General features: G+C 34.6%; 1 protein-coding gene across 1 annotated transcript in view; it reads right to left on the bottom strand.

The window, feature by feature from the left end:
* mad1l1 (mitotic arrest deficient 1 like 1) overlaps positions 1–17,098 on the bottom strand; it is a 68,037-nt gene that overhangs the window by 21,667 nt on the left and 29,272 nt on the right. The window contains exons 16-17 of the mRNA XM_058769841.1: positions 10,055–10,259; positions 6,589–6,779 (exon numbers count right to left, since the gene is read on the bottom strand). Coding sequence (XP_058625824.1) covers positions 6,589–6,779; positions 10,055–10,259 — 396 coding nt within the window. The remainder of the gene's footprint in view (positions 1–6,588; positions 6,780–10,054; positions 10,260–17,098) is intronic.

Genomic DNA, 17,098 nt, shown 5'->3' with positions numbered 1-17,098 from the left:
CTTAGCCAAACCCTCATTCCTTTAACTGCTATTAAGTTCCTTCGTTCAAGTCAACAGTTCTGGGATCTGATTCTCTCAAGGTAATATAATTACACACCTGCTCTTGTAGTTATTAATTTCCTGAAGAGGTGATTAGCAATTAGTTTCATTTAGGCAATTGAAAAGTCAGTGTGCTCTTTATATATATGTACTCTTCAATGAACGTTCTCAACTTTATGAGGGTGAAAGTGCCACGAAAAAACTATTTATCTACTTGTGAAAATCTACATTAATGTTAAAATTTGGGACACTTTCCAAATGTCATTTAACAGTACTGAAGAGTGGGATGAACTATGCAGCTTTTTGCTAGTGTCATTCAGTTGGCGAGACAAAGTATTCCAGGATTCTTGCTATTAACTGAATATATAGAAACCTTTCAAAAAAACCTTGTGTCAAAGGGTAAGTTGAGAATCATTAGGGAATACATAATTTGTTTAAAATAAAAATATGCACATAAATGATAAAAAACATTTAACAATTCTATTCCGAAGTGCTATTTTAAAACACAACATACACATTTTATTAAATTAGATAGAAAAGCATTCAATATTCAGTACATTTACATTTGATACAAGTTTTTTTCATGCCTCCAGTTGCATAAAACAATTGAAGTGAAATACTGAAGCCAGCAATCATCGGGGATGCAAGCAAGTTGGCATTAACATATGCTTCCTCAATCAGTATTTCAACAGTGGTGAAAACTATTACAGATAAATCTTTCATAGGTACGACGACAAAAAAAAACATTAACCTACTGAAGCACTGCAAATCCAGTTAATCCCACATTATCTGTCCCATTTTGGCACCCTGTTTTGCATGTAATAACATCTGGAAGTGCTGCTATATGATCATGCAAAAACGGATTGCATTTCAGTCTCGGTTCTCCAGGTTATTAGAAGTAATCTTTTTTTTTGGAGAGCCGCAAACCGCAGACTAATTTACATATTCTTAACGTTTGGAGTAATGTCACACATTTTTCTGTATGGAATGTACCTCTGCACTTCTACTTAGACGGACAGTCTGATAGATAGACACTTTATTCATCCCCAAGGGGACATTCAGTACACCAAGGCAAACTGTGACAAAGAGAAGGACACCAGATATTGAGTCGCATATTCATTGCCATCATTTAAAGCATGAGTGCAAAAGCTGAGTCATCACAGAGTTTGATGAAAAGTGCTTATGCGAATATCATATCAATTTTTGATGTCATGAAACACCCGTTAGCTTTTTTAAACTACTTTTAAACAGAACAGCTGTGGACTCTGTATTTAAGCATACAATATAGGCTGCAGCATGCAGACACAAACTAAATTTGGCAATTTAACAACTTGATTTTTTTTTAACAAAATTCATCAGACCTGCACATAAATCCCATAAACGTTCTTACAATTTAAATTATTTTAAAAATTATAAGAATTTGGGAGTTTTGTTTTTCCAGAAAATACTGATTGTGATTAATTGGCATATGTAATCAATTTTTCATCTGAATAATTAATTTTCTATTCAACTAACAACCCTAGAAGGAACCAAAACATAGTTATTTAAACTTAACAATAAATTAAAAATAATTATGCACTGATTAAAAGTTTAAAATATATTTCATTCTCATTAAAACGTTATTGATTACTTGAAACATTAAAGATAATTCTGTAAATTTTGCATCTCATTTTCAGGTGGAAAAATTCAGTTCTGGTGTAAGCAAAACTCACAAAGAGCATAAGACACATACATATAAACATAAATGTAATACACTGATTACAAAGTGTTTTAGTGTCAAAACAGAAATCCTGTAATAAATGTGTGGTGTATCTGTGTCACCATTAAATTAAACTTTATAACATTTTCCACCAAAAATGGTGGCAGGGCCAGTGCCTGACCCTTGATTCCACTGAGCCAAACAATGACGTTAAGTGACAGTTTCTACATAACAGGACAAATAAATAAACATGCTGCACCACAGTCTGAGTTTTAGAACACATTTTAGCAAATTACGTAATGTGTTTACATAAAGATTCTGAATCATTTTTGATGCAACGGTCAGAAATTGTTTTATATATACACTGAATAAAATTTATAGCAACTGGATAAGTTGTCACATTTGCCATTTTGGTGGCGATAGCTGTTTTAAATACAATGGGTGCCATCTAGTTTTGTTAAACCAACTGTTATTCTACCCCACAACCACTTTTATAAATTAAGAACACACAATAGTTCCAGATTGGAAACCGGCTTTGGCACCAAACTGTTGAAAAGGTACTAGAGAGGATTAATTGAGATTGAACGCACTGAAGTGTTGCAGCCTTGATCTAATGTTAGAAGCTGACAGTTAAGGGTATGACTATTTGACTGTGTTAAAAACAGCAAATATCTAAGCTCTCATTTAACACTGAACAAATGTTTTTGCTTTTTTAACATTTAGAAACCCATGTAAATGTGTTGTCAAGTTTTAGAAGAGCTGAAAGCTTCACAAACGCAAAACAAGGAAGATATTCAATGACTTTGACAGATTCCCAAAAGAATTTTGAGAACAATGAGTCATATTTTGACAAATAAGAGGAGAAAAAAAAGTCCGTGTCTCTCATTATCTTTCCTCCTTCTCAGACAGAAACAGAAGAATTTCAAAGCCGTTGTTTGAATCAAATCATAACATAACATAACTAAAGCGTTGCTCTAGTGACTGGAATTTCACTCATTTATCTTCAAGTGCCCATTCTTTAAAAAAAATCCAGTGGCGATTATATTGAGAAAAGAGAATAAACCATCTTTCCTAAACACAGTGCACATAATGCTTATTGTGATCAAATTTCTGACATTTTTGTGAAGACTATGGCATATTCTCAAGCGTCTTTAGAGTTTCTGTAATAATGTGCCCACTTAATTGGCCATTACAGTTTGCCAAACAAATTACTACAACTTCTTTGATAAATAGTTTTTTCCTTGACTGGTCACAACTGAAAAGCTATTAGTGCTCTCTAGTAAACAAACACAACTACTTTGCTACTAGTTTGCAAATGGAACTTTGTATAAAACAAAACAAAAAGCAAGTGCCTTTAACTTTACGTGTATAATTTGTGCATCAGTAGTAACAAAGCGCCACAGTGTTTACATTCTTCAGGGAAATCAGCATAAAAATGGCTTGTTTAATAGTCTCTTCACATTGAACTGGGATATACAGCAGGTAGAATAAGTATTGAATGCGTCACCATTTTTCTCAGTAAATAAGGTGCTGTTGACATGAAATTTTCACCAGATGTCGGTAACAACCAAAGTAATTATACATACAAGGAAAACAAAACAAATAAATTCAGAAATTAAGTTGCGTGCAATAAAATGGAATGACAGGGAAAAAGCATTGAACATGCTTTCTGAAATTTATTTAATACTTCGTACAAAAGCCTTTGTTGGTAATGAGAGCTTCAAGATGCCTCCTGTATGGAGAAACTAGTTGCATGCATTGCTCAAGTGTGATTTTGGCCCATTCTTTAGTTCTTTCCATAGATTTAACACATAACTTAATTTCTGAACTTAGTTGTTTTGTTTTCTTTGTATGAGTGGACTACTTGTTACCAACTTCTGGTAAAATTTCATGTCAACAACACCTTTCAAAATATATATTTTACTGAGAAAAAGGATGACGCGTTCAATAATTATTTTACCTGCAGTATGTAGTATTTTACATCAATTCAACATCTAAAAAACTGACACTTTAATAAAGGTGCTTTAATGACTCATTGTGCTTCGGTTGTGAGCTGGCTTTTGCATCAGGAAAAAAAAAAAAAAAAAAGTTATTTCGTTACTCCAATTCATCCATCACTCCAGCTGTCTCTGACTGAAAAGTGAAAAGAAATGGTGAGTGAAAACAGTTTAACACTCAAGCACATGCAGTTCAATACACATTTACACAGCGAGAACTACTGGAGTGCTTCAGATGAGTCAACTTGTGCTGGACTGTAGACACTTCAGTTCCTTCAGACATTAAATCCACCATTTTAAATGCTTTTAGTTTTAAGTTCTTGATAGGACTGAGCACCTGCCTAAACAACACTATATTATTTTAGAAACGGTCTAGTATTTACTTGCAATGAATAAACGGATTAAATAATTTGATTATCAAACCCAACATATTAAAAAATAAAATAAAATAATGCTAAACCAGCAAGACAATCAGAAGTGGCTACATACACAGAATGTGAAAAAGAGCAAATTATTTCCTTGGCACATAAATAATGTGTATTATTAAATTACCCCAACACACCTAGATGCACACAGAAATGTGAGTAAATGCTTGCACTCACACAGCAATAATAACAGCAGAATGCAGACGCACTGAAGCTTTACTGCAGCTCTAATTAAACAGCCTGAGGAAAGTACCGATCAAATAACAAAAACTTAAATCCAATTATTGCAGTGTGTGTGCATGTGTGTGTCTATAAGGGATTACTGAACATTTCTCCAACCCACAAAGGAAGAGCATTAATTAAGAAAGATAAATTACATTTGCAGGTACACCATTGTAAGAGCATGCGGTTTTACACTAAATATGCATCTTGCATCAGATATATTGCATTAATAACACTTGGTTTATCATATACAGGTCTGTCCAAAATAAGAACAAAGGTCTTCTCATTTGCATTAAAAGAAGGATGATTACCATCTTAAATCAAGTGGACGCACAATGTGCAAACTGTATGGCGAAAAGCAATATTGTGCACTGAACAGAATAAAAACCTAATGAACATGAAATACTAACTTTTCCCCAGAGAAATTTGATGATTCTCAATACAGATTTGATACCACAGTAAAAAGTAATATACTAGACATGCTACAATTAACAAGACATCTACAGAATTTGTTAGTTTATTTATTAATTTTTGAATATTCACTTTGTATAAATTAACATTAGGTGATGTATTATGAATAAACAATAGCATATTTAGGAATTAACGTTAACTGTTCTGGGGTGTGTTTCCCAAAAGCATCGTTAGCTAACTATGGTGGTAAGTTCCATTGTTACCAATAGAGTTCAATGGAACTTAAGACCATAGTTGCTTTTGGGAAACGCACCCCTGGGCAGTTTGACCAAAAATGTGTATCACTTTTTATATTTTTTAGGATTTTGATGGTTTTACGGTTTATCATGCTTTTTCCACTGACTGTGCCTCTCAATTCACAGTGCGGTCTATGTTGCTTAGCCACTTGGACTGGTATGCCATTTTTTCCAAAATTCATACCGTGCGTGTAATTCAAAAGCCCAAAACAGTTTTAAACTAAATATTCACCGCAGAGGATCCATTAGTGAACAAGTGATGTAATGCTAAATTTCTCCAAATATTTTCTAATAAAAGAAACAAACTCCTCAAACATCTTGGATGGCCCAAGGGTAAGAAAATCTTAAGCAGATTTTCATTTTTAGGTGAATTATTCCTTTAATTGTGTTAAAATGGAATGTAGCCCATGCAGAATTTTGAAGTACCATTGCCTCAAGATTTAAGAAAATACTGAAGCAAACAGTCAGTAATACAAAATAAAAAAGCAATTTAAACATGCAACAATAAACAAAAGTGCACTATAAAGTAAAGAAAGAGCACAAGGGTGTATTTCAAAGCATTATGAAATCTTTCATTTGATTTACTCTCTGATACTGTGCAAGCTGTCTGCAAGTTCAAGTGTTATCAATAAAAATTCAAAACACTCCAATCTTACTTAATCAACTGAAAGTATAAAGTGAAGTCACATCTCAGGGGCTGACACTCAACATACTAGTGTACTTGTTACCAGAAGAAGTGTACTCACAGCAATTTCCATGATTAAGAGTTATTCTAGGTCACTGTTTTTCTCTACTTCCTGTGGTTAAAGTAAAAACGCCAATTTCCTATATTGTTGTTGCGCCTTCATCTGCACCCACCTCAGCAAATGCAGTCACTGACTGAAGAGGATATGACCTCCTGTAGAGACTCAGATGCACCTGAGGCTGGAGGAGCTGCTGAGCTGGTTCAGATGAGGTTAAACACAACAGCAGTTCTTCAGATGCCTGACCTCGGCCTTGGGTTTTAAAGTCCCTCTTTCGATTTTCACGCTTCTCAGAATTGTGAGTCGAACAACAAACCACCAACTGTGGGTACGAAGCTTCAGGCTCTAACTAACACATCTTTCTTTTCTGAAAACCCCTATAGTTTTGCCAAGGCAGCCCTTCAAAGTCATTCAAAAGCTCATTGATGTTAATGTCATTGTTTTATAATTGAACAAAAACTCAGCATCAAGCCTTTGATTGCTGGTATGTTTTATCTGTAACATCTGCTCGGCTTAGAGAGAACCCCTAAAATAATCAAGTGACCATAAAATCAACATTCAAACTAACTGCAAAACTACAACAGAGATTCAATAAATTTTAAGTGTACTTTCCTGGTTTCCTTCTGTACTTTCTACTTTTCTTCTAGTTTGTAAGTACATAACCCATGAAATTCATGACAATGTGTCCAAATGTAAACACATTTCTGTAAACTGCATGGGTCATGTAGTCACAAACACGTTTGCATATGACTCTACCTTGAACAGTAATGAATCCTCCATATGCTCGGCGTACACAGAAGTGAGCCGGTACTGGTTCTCCACGGTGATGTCAATCTGGTACCCAGTGAGAACGTAACACGCAGTACGGAACTCTTGAATCTTCTTCTGGAACACTTCCTTCAAGCGCTGGTTCTTCAGTTCTGCACTTTCCATCTGCTTGCGCAAGTCTGAAGAACATGTAAATTGTATTTAGTCATAACCATAACAACATTCAAATAATACTGCATATATAATATGGTCTGAACAAGAGCAGAAATTTTGTAAAAAGTAATTTTAAACATGCAATTTCAAAATTAAATGGAAAATATTGACGTCAGACAATATGTACTAATGCCTGAATTTAAGATTTTTTTTTTTTAAGATTGAAAAAAACACCCCAACAGTCCAACTTCAAGAGTAACTTTATAAGAGTAATTCTATCATCATTTATTCACCATTTGTGCACTACATTCTGTGCCTTTCAATATCAGCTTTGGGCTAGAAAAGGACCAAAATTTAAGTTGCTATTAATTTATAATCTTTCTCTCCAGTGAGCTGAACTCAAAGTTGATTAGTTTACTTCATGAATAAATGATTGAGACTGTTTTTCTTAAATGGCACAGTTAAATATTTGAAAAGATTGAACTCAAGAAGAAAGATTTGTTCATTAATCAGACATTGTTACTTTTCTCAACAACCAAAATACTGGTCTCTAGCAATTGCATGAAAAAAATGTGACTCAGAGAAGGTTTGTAATGACACGACCAGTTTCATTTTTGAGTAATACAACCAGACAACAATGTTGGTTTAGACAAAATATGAAAGGGACCAAAAACAAAAACCCACATAAAATCTCTCTAAAATTCACATAACAAAAGGTGAATATCATGGTAAAGTTGTTGGAACACTTTTAGCTCCAACTTTTAGTTTCATACATCTGGAGATTTTTGCCATTTACCGCAATCTATCAACTTCTAATCAAAATTCACTTCCAATCTACCAAAAAAATAACTAATAGTTGATTTTGACAAATCAAATTAGTCAAGTTAAAAAGAAGGCACCAATCCCGTCAAGGTCTTATCTCAGCATTCATTTGAATATTTAATTAGAGAACAACGCAAAATTGACCATTTAAATTAGCCGAAACGCCAACTGTGTCTTACAGCTTTAATATAAGGCTTCTGTATGTACAACAGAGGCCTCAACAGCAGTTTGAATTCTCTTATGGGGCTTCATGAAAATTTGATTACAACAATAAAAGTTCTGCAGGAAAGAGAGATAAGTGTTCTGCTACTGTCTACTGTAATTGCACACTAGAATAGTGCAGTTAAACCGCAAAAGTTTCAGTCATCACACAACTGAATGCACTGATGTGCTGCATACTAGAAGAGTCGGCCTTTTGTTCAATTGTCCTTTTCCTTTAACCATTCATCAGGATCACTTTTAATTATATATCATGTTAATGTCACTTCTTTTCTCCGCTGGAAGCTTTTTAAAATCACTTTGTTCGTTTTCCGTACAGAGAGTAAGGTAGAAATTACACACTAAACTCTCAACACAATCACCTTTAAAATGAGCTGCAATTAAAAAGTGCTGTATGTGGCCCTCATCTACATCAGTACACTTACAATTACCATGTCATGAACTTTACTGAAGCTGCATGGACTGTGTTGAGATATGATGCCCTGTCAGGAGGGGAGTAGTTTTTCCTGAGGAGGCTAGGTTCATTTGCGCTTTCCAGACTTACTTTATGACTTTAATCTCTTCTGAATTGATTAGTGTTTTTCCTCATATAACCTCAGTAAAATTGATGGAGCAAATTTTCTACCTTTCTTTTTATTTTTATCTAACCCAGGGGAATAATTAAGAAATCTATTTTCGTATGGATAGGAATATTTATAACAGGATGTTTGGCAACCACACAAAGTTACCAAATTGTCATTATTCGACACAAAATATTTATTATTCTATTGTCCTATATTTCTTCAAAATAAATGCCACAGGTCTGATTTTTGTGTGTAATGTAAAGTCACTTATACATCACAAGTGCGGCTTAAGTGTCCAAATTCTTTCTGGAGCCACTGTTTATCCTCCGCTTGCAATATTAGAGATGGCATAACCAATCCTGTTACCTAAAGCTAGTACACAAAAGGGAAATATGGATACACAGTCTTCTCAGTGTTAGTAATGAGCACACATTTAAACACATATAAACACTCTTATGCTCTGAGCATGTGTCAAAAACAGGCCCCAAGTTGAATTTCAGTAACGGTAAATATTACACACTACACACTAAATATGCCATGCAAAACATTTAGTTTAGTTCATTTCCAGTTTCCATTACTTGAATAGTTTCTAATCTCTGTAAATAATTGATCAACAACTAACTTAAAAGAAAATTTCCTCTATAAAAGAGTTTGAGATTGTTAGCATACAAACCCAAAAAGCTGTTTAAGTGCTTCAGAGAACTTGTTCTTATCATTTGTAAAGACAACAAAGCCTCAAAAATCACATTTATTCACTGATTTTAAACTAGATTTGTGCAAACACATGAGCTTGTAATCAAACATTTGAGATGGGAGAAAAACGAGGTCATAAAATGAGGGAGGAACAGTGAATAGCAAAAAAGATAAAGAAAAACAGCAGCAACGGCCAATTTAAAAGCAGACCTAAGGGTGTTTGTTTACTCATGGGTCTGAGTCCTAATTAGACTCTTGCCTCCTTCAGAACTCATTCAAACTGATGGCCAAAGAAAGAAAAAAAAAAGAGAGAGAGAGGGTGAGAGAGAGAGAGGGAGAGAGAGAGAAGTAAGTAAATGAGTCCCAAAGAAATATGGATCGTCAGCACATTCCACTCGAGTCCAATTAAACATTTAGCCCTGGCTATATATCTAAATCACCAGGAAGAACATATCTAACTCCACAGGTGGAAATCCATTTGCTATCAATCTGGTCAAATGGTCAAGCTATATCAACTTGTCCAAAATACAAATTTGTGAAATTTGTATTTAAAGGAATAGTTCACCAAAAAAAATGTCTCATCAATTATTCCTTCAATAATCCTTCAATTATTCAATTATGTTGTCCTTGCTTGTTTCTTCACAATACCTGCAGAACTTCTGATGGTTCGTTGGCGGCTGGCCTAGAACATGGGCGGGTATATGCAAATGTTGGGGGCGTAACTATTAGTGATCCCGACTGTTACGTCACAGCCGGTGTTATGTTCTGATTCGCCTATTTTTCAGTGGTCTTTTTTTTTTTTTATTCACGAGATTTACATAAGGAGGAGGAAACAATGGTGTTTGAGGCTCATGGTATGTCATTTCCATGTACAGAACTCTTATTACTCAACTATGCCAAGGTAAATACAGTTTTCCATTCTATGGCACCTTTAAAGGGACTGTTTCTCTACCCGACTATTAAAACACCCTACTTCAAAAACACTTGTGTAAAAAGGTATTTACCCAGTATTTCCTGTGAAGGTGGGATGATGAGAGTAGTGTCATCTGTTGTCATGCCACCACCCGCCTCAATTTTCCGGAGTCGTTCCCTCAAGCGTTGACACTCCACCCTCAGCTGTTCCACCTCTTCAGTGCGCTGCTGCTTTGCGATGCTGGTTGGGTTCATTTGCAGGTGGATCACCTTTGTCTTGACAGGATCATAGCCTCCCTAATACATGAAAAAGTTAAGAGAGTCCAAAAAAAGCATAAATTTCATTAAAATAAAGAATGAGTTTGCGAGTATAAAAACATTTTAAAGTCTTTAGATGTGATTCTTCCAAAGAAGAAGAGAGTGCAGACAATATGCCTAAATGCAAAGATATTACAATTTCTTTTAATTATTTTGGCATGTGAAACCATTGTAATTGTTGACTGATGTAGACTTTGATCAATGAAATCAACATTGAAAAATAAAAAAATAAAAAAGGAAAATAAAACTGAAAAGACAAAACGAAAAGTCTGTAAAGCATGTTTTTCTAAAATCCAATCTGAAAATCAGTGCTTTTGAATTGTATTTTGCTTGCATAAGTACACAAATTCAAATCAAAAGTACACTCAAAATTATGACAGTGAAAATGTCAACTCCAACAAGACACTCGTTAGAACTTAAGAACAAAAAGATGTTAAGAGTAGGGCTGCAACAACGAATCGATTAAATCGATAAAAATCGATTACTAAAAGAGTTGGCAACGAATTTCATAATCGATTCGTTGTGTCGCGCGACGCGGAGACGTTCGATTTTTAAAAAAAATAAATAAAAAACTTTAGTTGAGCGCGGAGCGGAGTGAACACACTCGGTCTCTCTCGCGCACTGACGCTAGCAGAGTTCGGCGCCTCATAGACAGGCGGAGCAAAAATTTTAAAAAAACGAGCAGAGGTAGAGGAAAGATACATGGCGGAGGCAGAGAAATCCGTGCGACCCAAGTCATCCAAGGTGTGGGAGCAGGGGCGGCGTTTGCGTATGGCAGAGTATGGCAGTTGCCATACCCTAGCCCAGTCAGGTGCTGTGAAAAATTATCCAAACTTGAGTCGCTTATAATTCGCTTTTATTATTTTAAATCAGAGAGTTTTAAAAATAGTAAACCAATGATAAGCATTAAAATAACTTGTCAGTAAAACTTCGTAACGCCATCGGATCATCAAGCTCTCAGCGAGACCTCGTACCTTCACCCCGCCTCCGTTCAGATGGACGCGCCGCGCACAGCCTGGAGATGAGATCTCTGCTTTTTCGCAATGCAAGGGTGAATAAATAATTGGTGTTTGAATAGTACAGCGTTTTCTTTACTCAAACACTATGTCAGTAAAGGATAATGTTTTTGTGTGTTTGAAGAGTGGAGAAGAATTAGTTATTTGCCGTCTATATACGTTTTAAATATCCTGTGCATAAGCGCTTAATTTGCGATTTTGGCCAAGTGTATTAAACAACAAGAAAAAACGAAGCGCCCATATAGCTACAATAAAAGTTATATAACCTGTTGATGAAAGCATATAAATGCAATGCACTTGCTGCTTCAGATAACAGTCACAGCCGTTATGACAGACAAAACACTCCATCTCCGTCATTCTCTGTTCAAAAACATTATTAACTTGGGCTTGATTTTGATATAATGTTAAGTGCAAGTGTCTGATACAATACCAACGCTAACGACGCAGTGTTGTTAAATTATTGATTTTTTTTGCCCCAGATTACTAAACAAGAAAAATGGCATGAGAAAATTAAGTGATGCTTAAAACTTCTGTTTGAGATTATATCTCATTAAGATTATTTTTCTTACCCCATTGGCAGATAATTTAGCTTGTTTTAAGCAAACAATCACTTAATTTTGAGGTGTTTTTTCAGAAAACAAGACATAATTTCTTATGCTATTTCATGTGTCTAGTAAATGTATCTTGATTTAAGATTTTTTAGATATTTGGACTGAAAACAGGACAAAACTACTAAGTCAGAAAAGTGTATATTCTGTGCTTTGTCCCATATAGATTATTATTGACAAATATATTTGTGTGTGTATTTAATTTTAAAAGTTCTTTTATAGCACCTGGTCATCTTAAGCTGTGTTTAAATGTGGTGTATAAATGAACCTTGCACTTACTACAATGATGGTAATAATTTAATGAATAAGCTTCAAGTGAACGAGAGAGAGAGAGAGAGAGAGAGAGAGAGAGAGAGAGAGAGAGAGAGAGAGAGAGAGTGTGTGTGTGTGTCAGTGTGAGAGTTTGTGAGTGTGTGCGTCTGCAAAAGTGTGTGTGTCTGTGAGTGTGTGTGTCTGCGAGTGTGTGCGTCTGCAGTGTAGTGTAGAGAACAAGTTCTGACATTCAAACAAATCCTGTTACATTTTCTGATTCGTATTGTTCTTTATTTTTTATCAATTATTTATTGTTCTGGCAGCTCAGGTGGCACTTTATTTAAAAAAAAAAAAGTCTATATATTTGGCAGATGTAAAGCATACATGTGTATGTTTTTTGTGTTACTCCATTTTTATTTTATTTTATTATTATTATTATTATTATTATTATTATAACAGCTCAGGGATGTTCAAGGAGCAACATGTTTGTGCACTTTCTAAAGATTTTAGTTCTGTTTTTGAATAAAGGTTTGGAAATTAATGCTTTTCTTGTTTTTTTTTTTACCCGATTCATCGAAAAAATAAATCGACAGATTAATCGATTATTAAAATAATCGTTAGTTGCAGCCCTAGTTAAGAGAGTCAGAAAATTAAGTCGAAATTTTATTAAAACAAGGATGAATGAGTTATAATAATTTTGGCATGTTAAACTATTGTAATTGTTGATGAATTACTTAAAATCAACATTAAAATAAAAGTGAATAAGACAAAATGAAAGAAGTCTGGAAGCATAGCATGCAGTTTTCTACAATCCTTAAAACACATCCAATCTGAAAATCATTTCCTTTGAATTGTATTTTGCTTTCATAAGCATCAAAATTCTTCAATAAAATATACTCTCAGAATTATGACAGTGAAAAAGAAAACCTGGAAATAAATAAGTTCAAGTGAGAGACATTACTAAGGTGGGTCCAATTTCTCATTTATTAAAAATGAGCTTCATGAAAGCTAACCAGTTAACCTGAGAGGTTAAAATCAAGTCCAATTTCGCCTGAAGGCTCTTATACCGTAAAAATACATTTATCCGAATTACCCTCCAAACAAAAGGACCAAAGAAGTGATAGTTCATCCCTGTCTGAAACGAAAGGCTTTATCTTCTGGAACGATTCTTCATTTGGGTGTAAAACTTCAGGGGTTTAAAAGCCATTACTGAGCCTTCTGGTGAATTAAGGGCCCCATCAAAGAATAATGCCTCGATCTGAACATCTCATTACTGAGCAAATTACATCACCCTGAGCTGAACAGGCAGAGAAGAGGAAGAAAGACCGAGGGGTAAGGAGCAGATGACATAACTGCAGAACAGAAGGCGATGAGAGAACAGAAACAACTAGAATTACTAAAAATGAAAGATTAAGCTTTTGTTAAAGTGTTACACAATAAGTTGGGGAAGATCTATACTCTATGATCTATACTCTTGAACAAAGTCAAATGTTTTTTTGAAAGCATTTTAATAAACCTAATTAAAACTAAATTCAGTAAAAAATTATTCTTATATTTAACGAATACATTTTAAAATTGCATTCAATTACTCTTGCCTTCAAGGACTGCAAAATTTCATTTCTACTGGTATCGACAACTGGTATTGTGACAACCCCAATAGTACAGCTATGAAGTTCACATGTACATCTCTGTAACCTTCAAGAAGAATGTTATACAGATTGAATCGTGAATGAATCATCTACAACAATAAGAAAAAGACATGAAAACCATTAAAAGTTAGCCCTTGGGCCAAAAATAAACCCTCTTCAAACTGACAAGTGTTGAGTGGGTGGGTATTATTAACTGTCTGAAGTCGCTTATTTTTACTGTGACACTTGAAGCGTCAGATAATGGATAGAGGAAGAGGCCTATAAATATTAGAGCCCAAGTCTAAGCACATTAAGACTGAGTGATTGAGAGAGCAGGACGAAATGAGTGACGCAGCTCTTGAATTCCAGACTTTTCAGTTTGTTTTGGGCTGGCACCAGTGTTGAGGTCTAATGGAGCATGTCTGACTGCATTTCAGCCCACTGATCGCATCATTGAGTCAGGAAGTGAAAAGGAAGGATAAATGGATGAATAAATATAGCAGTGCCACAAAAATGGCAGAAAAGTGACGTGGCCTTACATTGTCACATTACGTCACTGACTAGAACGGTTAAATGTTGCTTATAACAGGCCAACCCAATACCAATACCAGTGGGACAGTAGTGCAGGAATTTTCAGGTATTTGCCAACACGGAAATTGAGTTATTAACCCCTTAACTGTCACTCACAGTTTTGAACATAGACATTAAAGTGCACTATCCAAACTTAAAATTTTATAATTCATGAACGAAAACATTTTGGTTAATATTAATATGGTTTTGATGTACCATTTCCATGGTAATGCAATGTCTGATTTTAAAATGGGTTTCAAAGGATGAATTTTGAGATTTTAAGTTTTCAACTGATATATAATTTCTTATGTTTTCTAAAGCGTGGTAGGGAAAAAGGCAACTAAGAAAACTGTCTGTGACAAAGGTCAGAACTCCTGTTATGATGTAGATTTTTCAGGTGCACTCTCGTCATAAATTAATCTATTACTTTTCCTACATTTTTTTTTACACAAAAAGTGGTAAAATATCTATTCAGGAGTCCTTTAGACCTTTCCAACGATATATAGTTTGTCATGATTAGATTAGGATTTAATTGTAAAATAGTGAAGTAAACTTAGGCGTCCAACAGAGGGGACGGGTGACAGTTAAGAGGTTAAATAAACCTACCATGAGAAAACCTAAACTATATCATTTTAAATATTTTGTTCACATATTACATATATGAAGTCATTTTGGCACTGATTTTAGGCTTAATCATTTGTATGAATAATACAAATAATGAATCATGTCTTTTGATATGTTTTCATCAAGTTTCTAATAAAAAAGAAATCAGATGTGACTAAGAATTTAATTTACTGGATTATCCAAAAAATGCATTCAATGAATAGTTACAATGTTCTATTGCAACACAGGACAGGAAGTTATTTTATATTGCTGATTTTTTACAGATTTTATCCCCACCCCTAGAATATAAATATAGTATACCAATACACAACCACATACCTAAACAACATAAAAATTTAAACACTAGGACTTATAGTCTGAGTTTCCTCTAAGTGCCTCTACATTATTTATTGACTAACAGAAATAAATAAAAACACCATGGTGCTATTATTAAACTAATATCTTTAAAAGCATATTAAAAGCTGGAAATCCCCAGCATGGCCAGAGTAATTTTCTACAGTACATGTGCCACCACTAGGTAAAATCATATTACATGTGAAGAGCCAAAGCTCCTTGTTGAAGTACAAGGACCAGGATTTACTTCAAGTCTACATTTATCAGGATAATTATTTATTTTTTCCTTCCACCTATAAGTGGAAACACCAAGTTGATGGAAGGAAAGGGAATAACAGGACTTGGTCGTAACTGACTAAAGGAAAATTATAGAAAAAGTGATTTGAAGAGGACTTGTAGGTGTGGAGATTTGCAGGCAACACTGGGGCTGGGTATCAAGTTTTAGGCAGACTTTTTAGGCACTGACCGAATTGCCTCGATATCATCGAGTATCGAAAAACACTGTGTTGTTCGATACCAAATTTCGATACCTAAGGGGTTAATCTCATCAATGTCAGTGAGCCAATAAGCCTGCAGCACTAGGTGTGTTCGACTAGAAGCAACACGGCGCAGAATGATCAGTGTTTGACATCCGCGAGAGCGATTCGAAAGCGTACGGAGTAGTCTGCTCTCTATATCGCGCGGTTTTGTTTACTACACACAGAGTGAAGCGTGCGTGACGCTCAAGGTGATTTCAGCATCTGCCTTCTCACTAAATGAGGACATAAACACACGAACAACATCTCCAGAACTGCTCTGAGAGTCACTTCATGAGCATTTTACCGTTTGATTTGAGTAAAACTAGCGTCATATCATATACACACAGAACTGTAACGGTATTCACGGCAACCCGTCAAAATAAAAGTTCGGTTTAACTTGGAAGACACTGTGGCAGAAATATATTACTATTGTTCAGCAGAATGTACATACTGCTACTACTAGGCTACTATTAAAATTATTAAAACTTTATTTTTTTTTAAGTAATGAACACACAACATTTCTTCCATGTTTTAATTTTAATAGTAAACCCCCTTTGTTTGCCAAAATAAATAAATAAAGTTTGATTTTCGATAATTTAAAGATAAATGAAATGAACGTTTTATGCCTTCATTTGAAAACCAGATACAGAACACAGAATTTCTGAGGAAAAAGAAAACATTTCATAAGGCTATTTTAAGAATAAATTTGAATAAACCAAGTTGTTTTTATGCATTCAAATAATTAGACATACTACAACACAGAATTTAATAATAAAACATATGGTGAAAGAAAATAAAACACCCACTTATGAAAGTGGATAAAGATTTTAAATTTCTTGAAGTCTTTAACAACCTAGAATAAATGAATAGAAATGATGATTCTGTCTGAGCTATGCGTTTTAAAACGAACACGCACTAGTGTAAACGTAGCCTAACAGATGTGTAAACTGAAAACTATTTGAACTTTATTAAAACTATTTGCACTGATTTATTGTGTTGGATATATTTTGTTCCTTTGTGCAGTGGCTCAGGAGATGAGGCTTTGAGTCTGGTTTTATTTTTTCAGCTTGTTGACATTTATACAAAGTTAAAACTGATTTCATAAAATTGGTATCGGAAAAAGTATCGTTCACAAACCGGTATCGAACTCAAGGTAATGTATCTGTATCGAAAATTTTTGAACGATACCCAGCCCTAGGCAACATACAATATGGTCTCAAGTGGCGATCAAGAAGAAACACATATTCCCGAGTTACTGTGGAAATCAGA

Source organism: Onychostoma macrolepis, chromosome 01 (genome assembly GCF_012432095.1).
Source record: "Onychostoma macrolepis isolate SWU-2019 chromosome 01, ASM1243209v1, whole genome shotgun sequence".
Taxonomy (NCBI): domain Eukaryota; kingdom Metazoa; phylum Chordata; class Actinopteri; order Cypriniformes; family Cyprinidae; genus Onychostoma; species Onychostoma macrolepis.
Note: the sequence above shows the minus strand (reverse complement) of the source record. Positions and strands in the feature narration are given on the sequence as shown.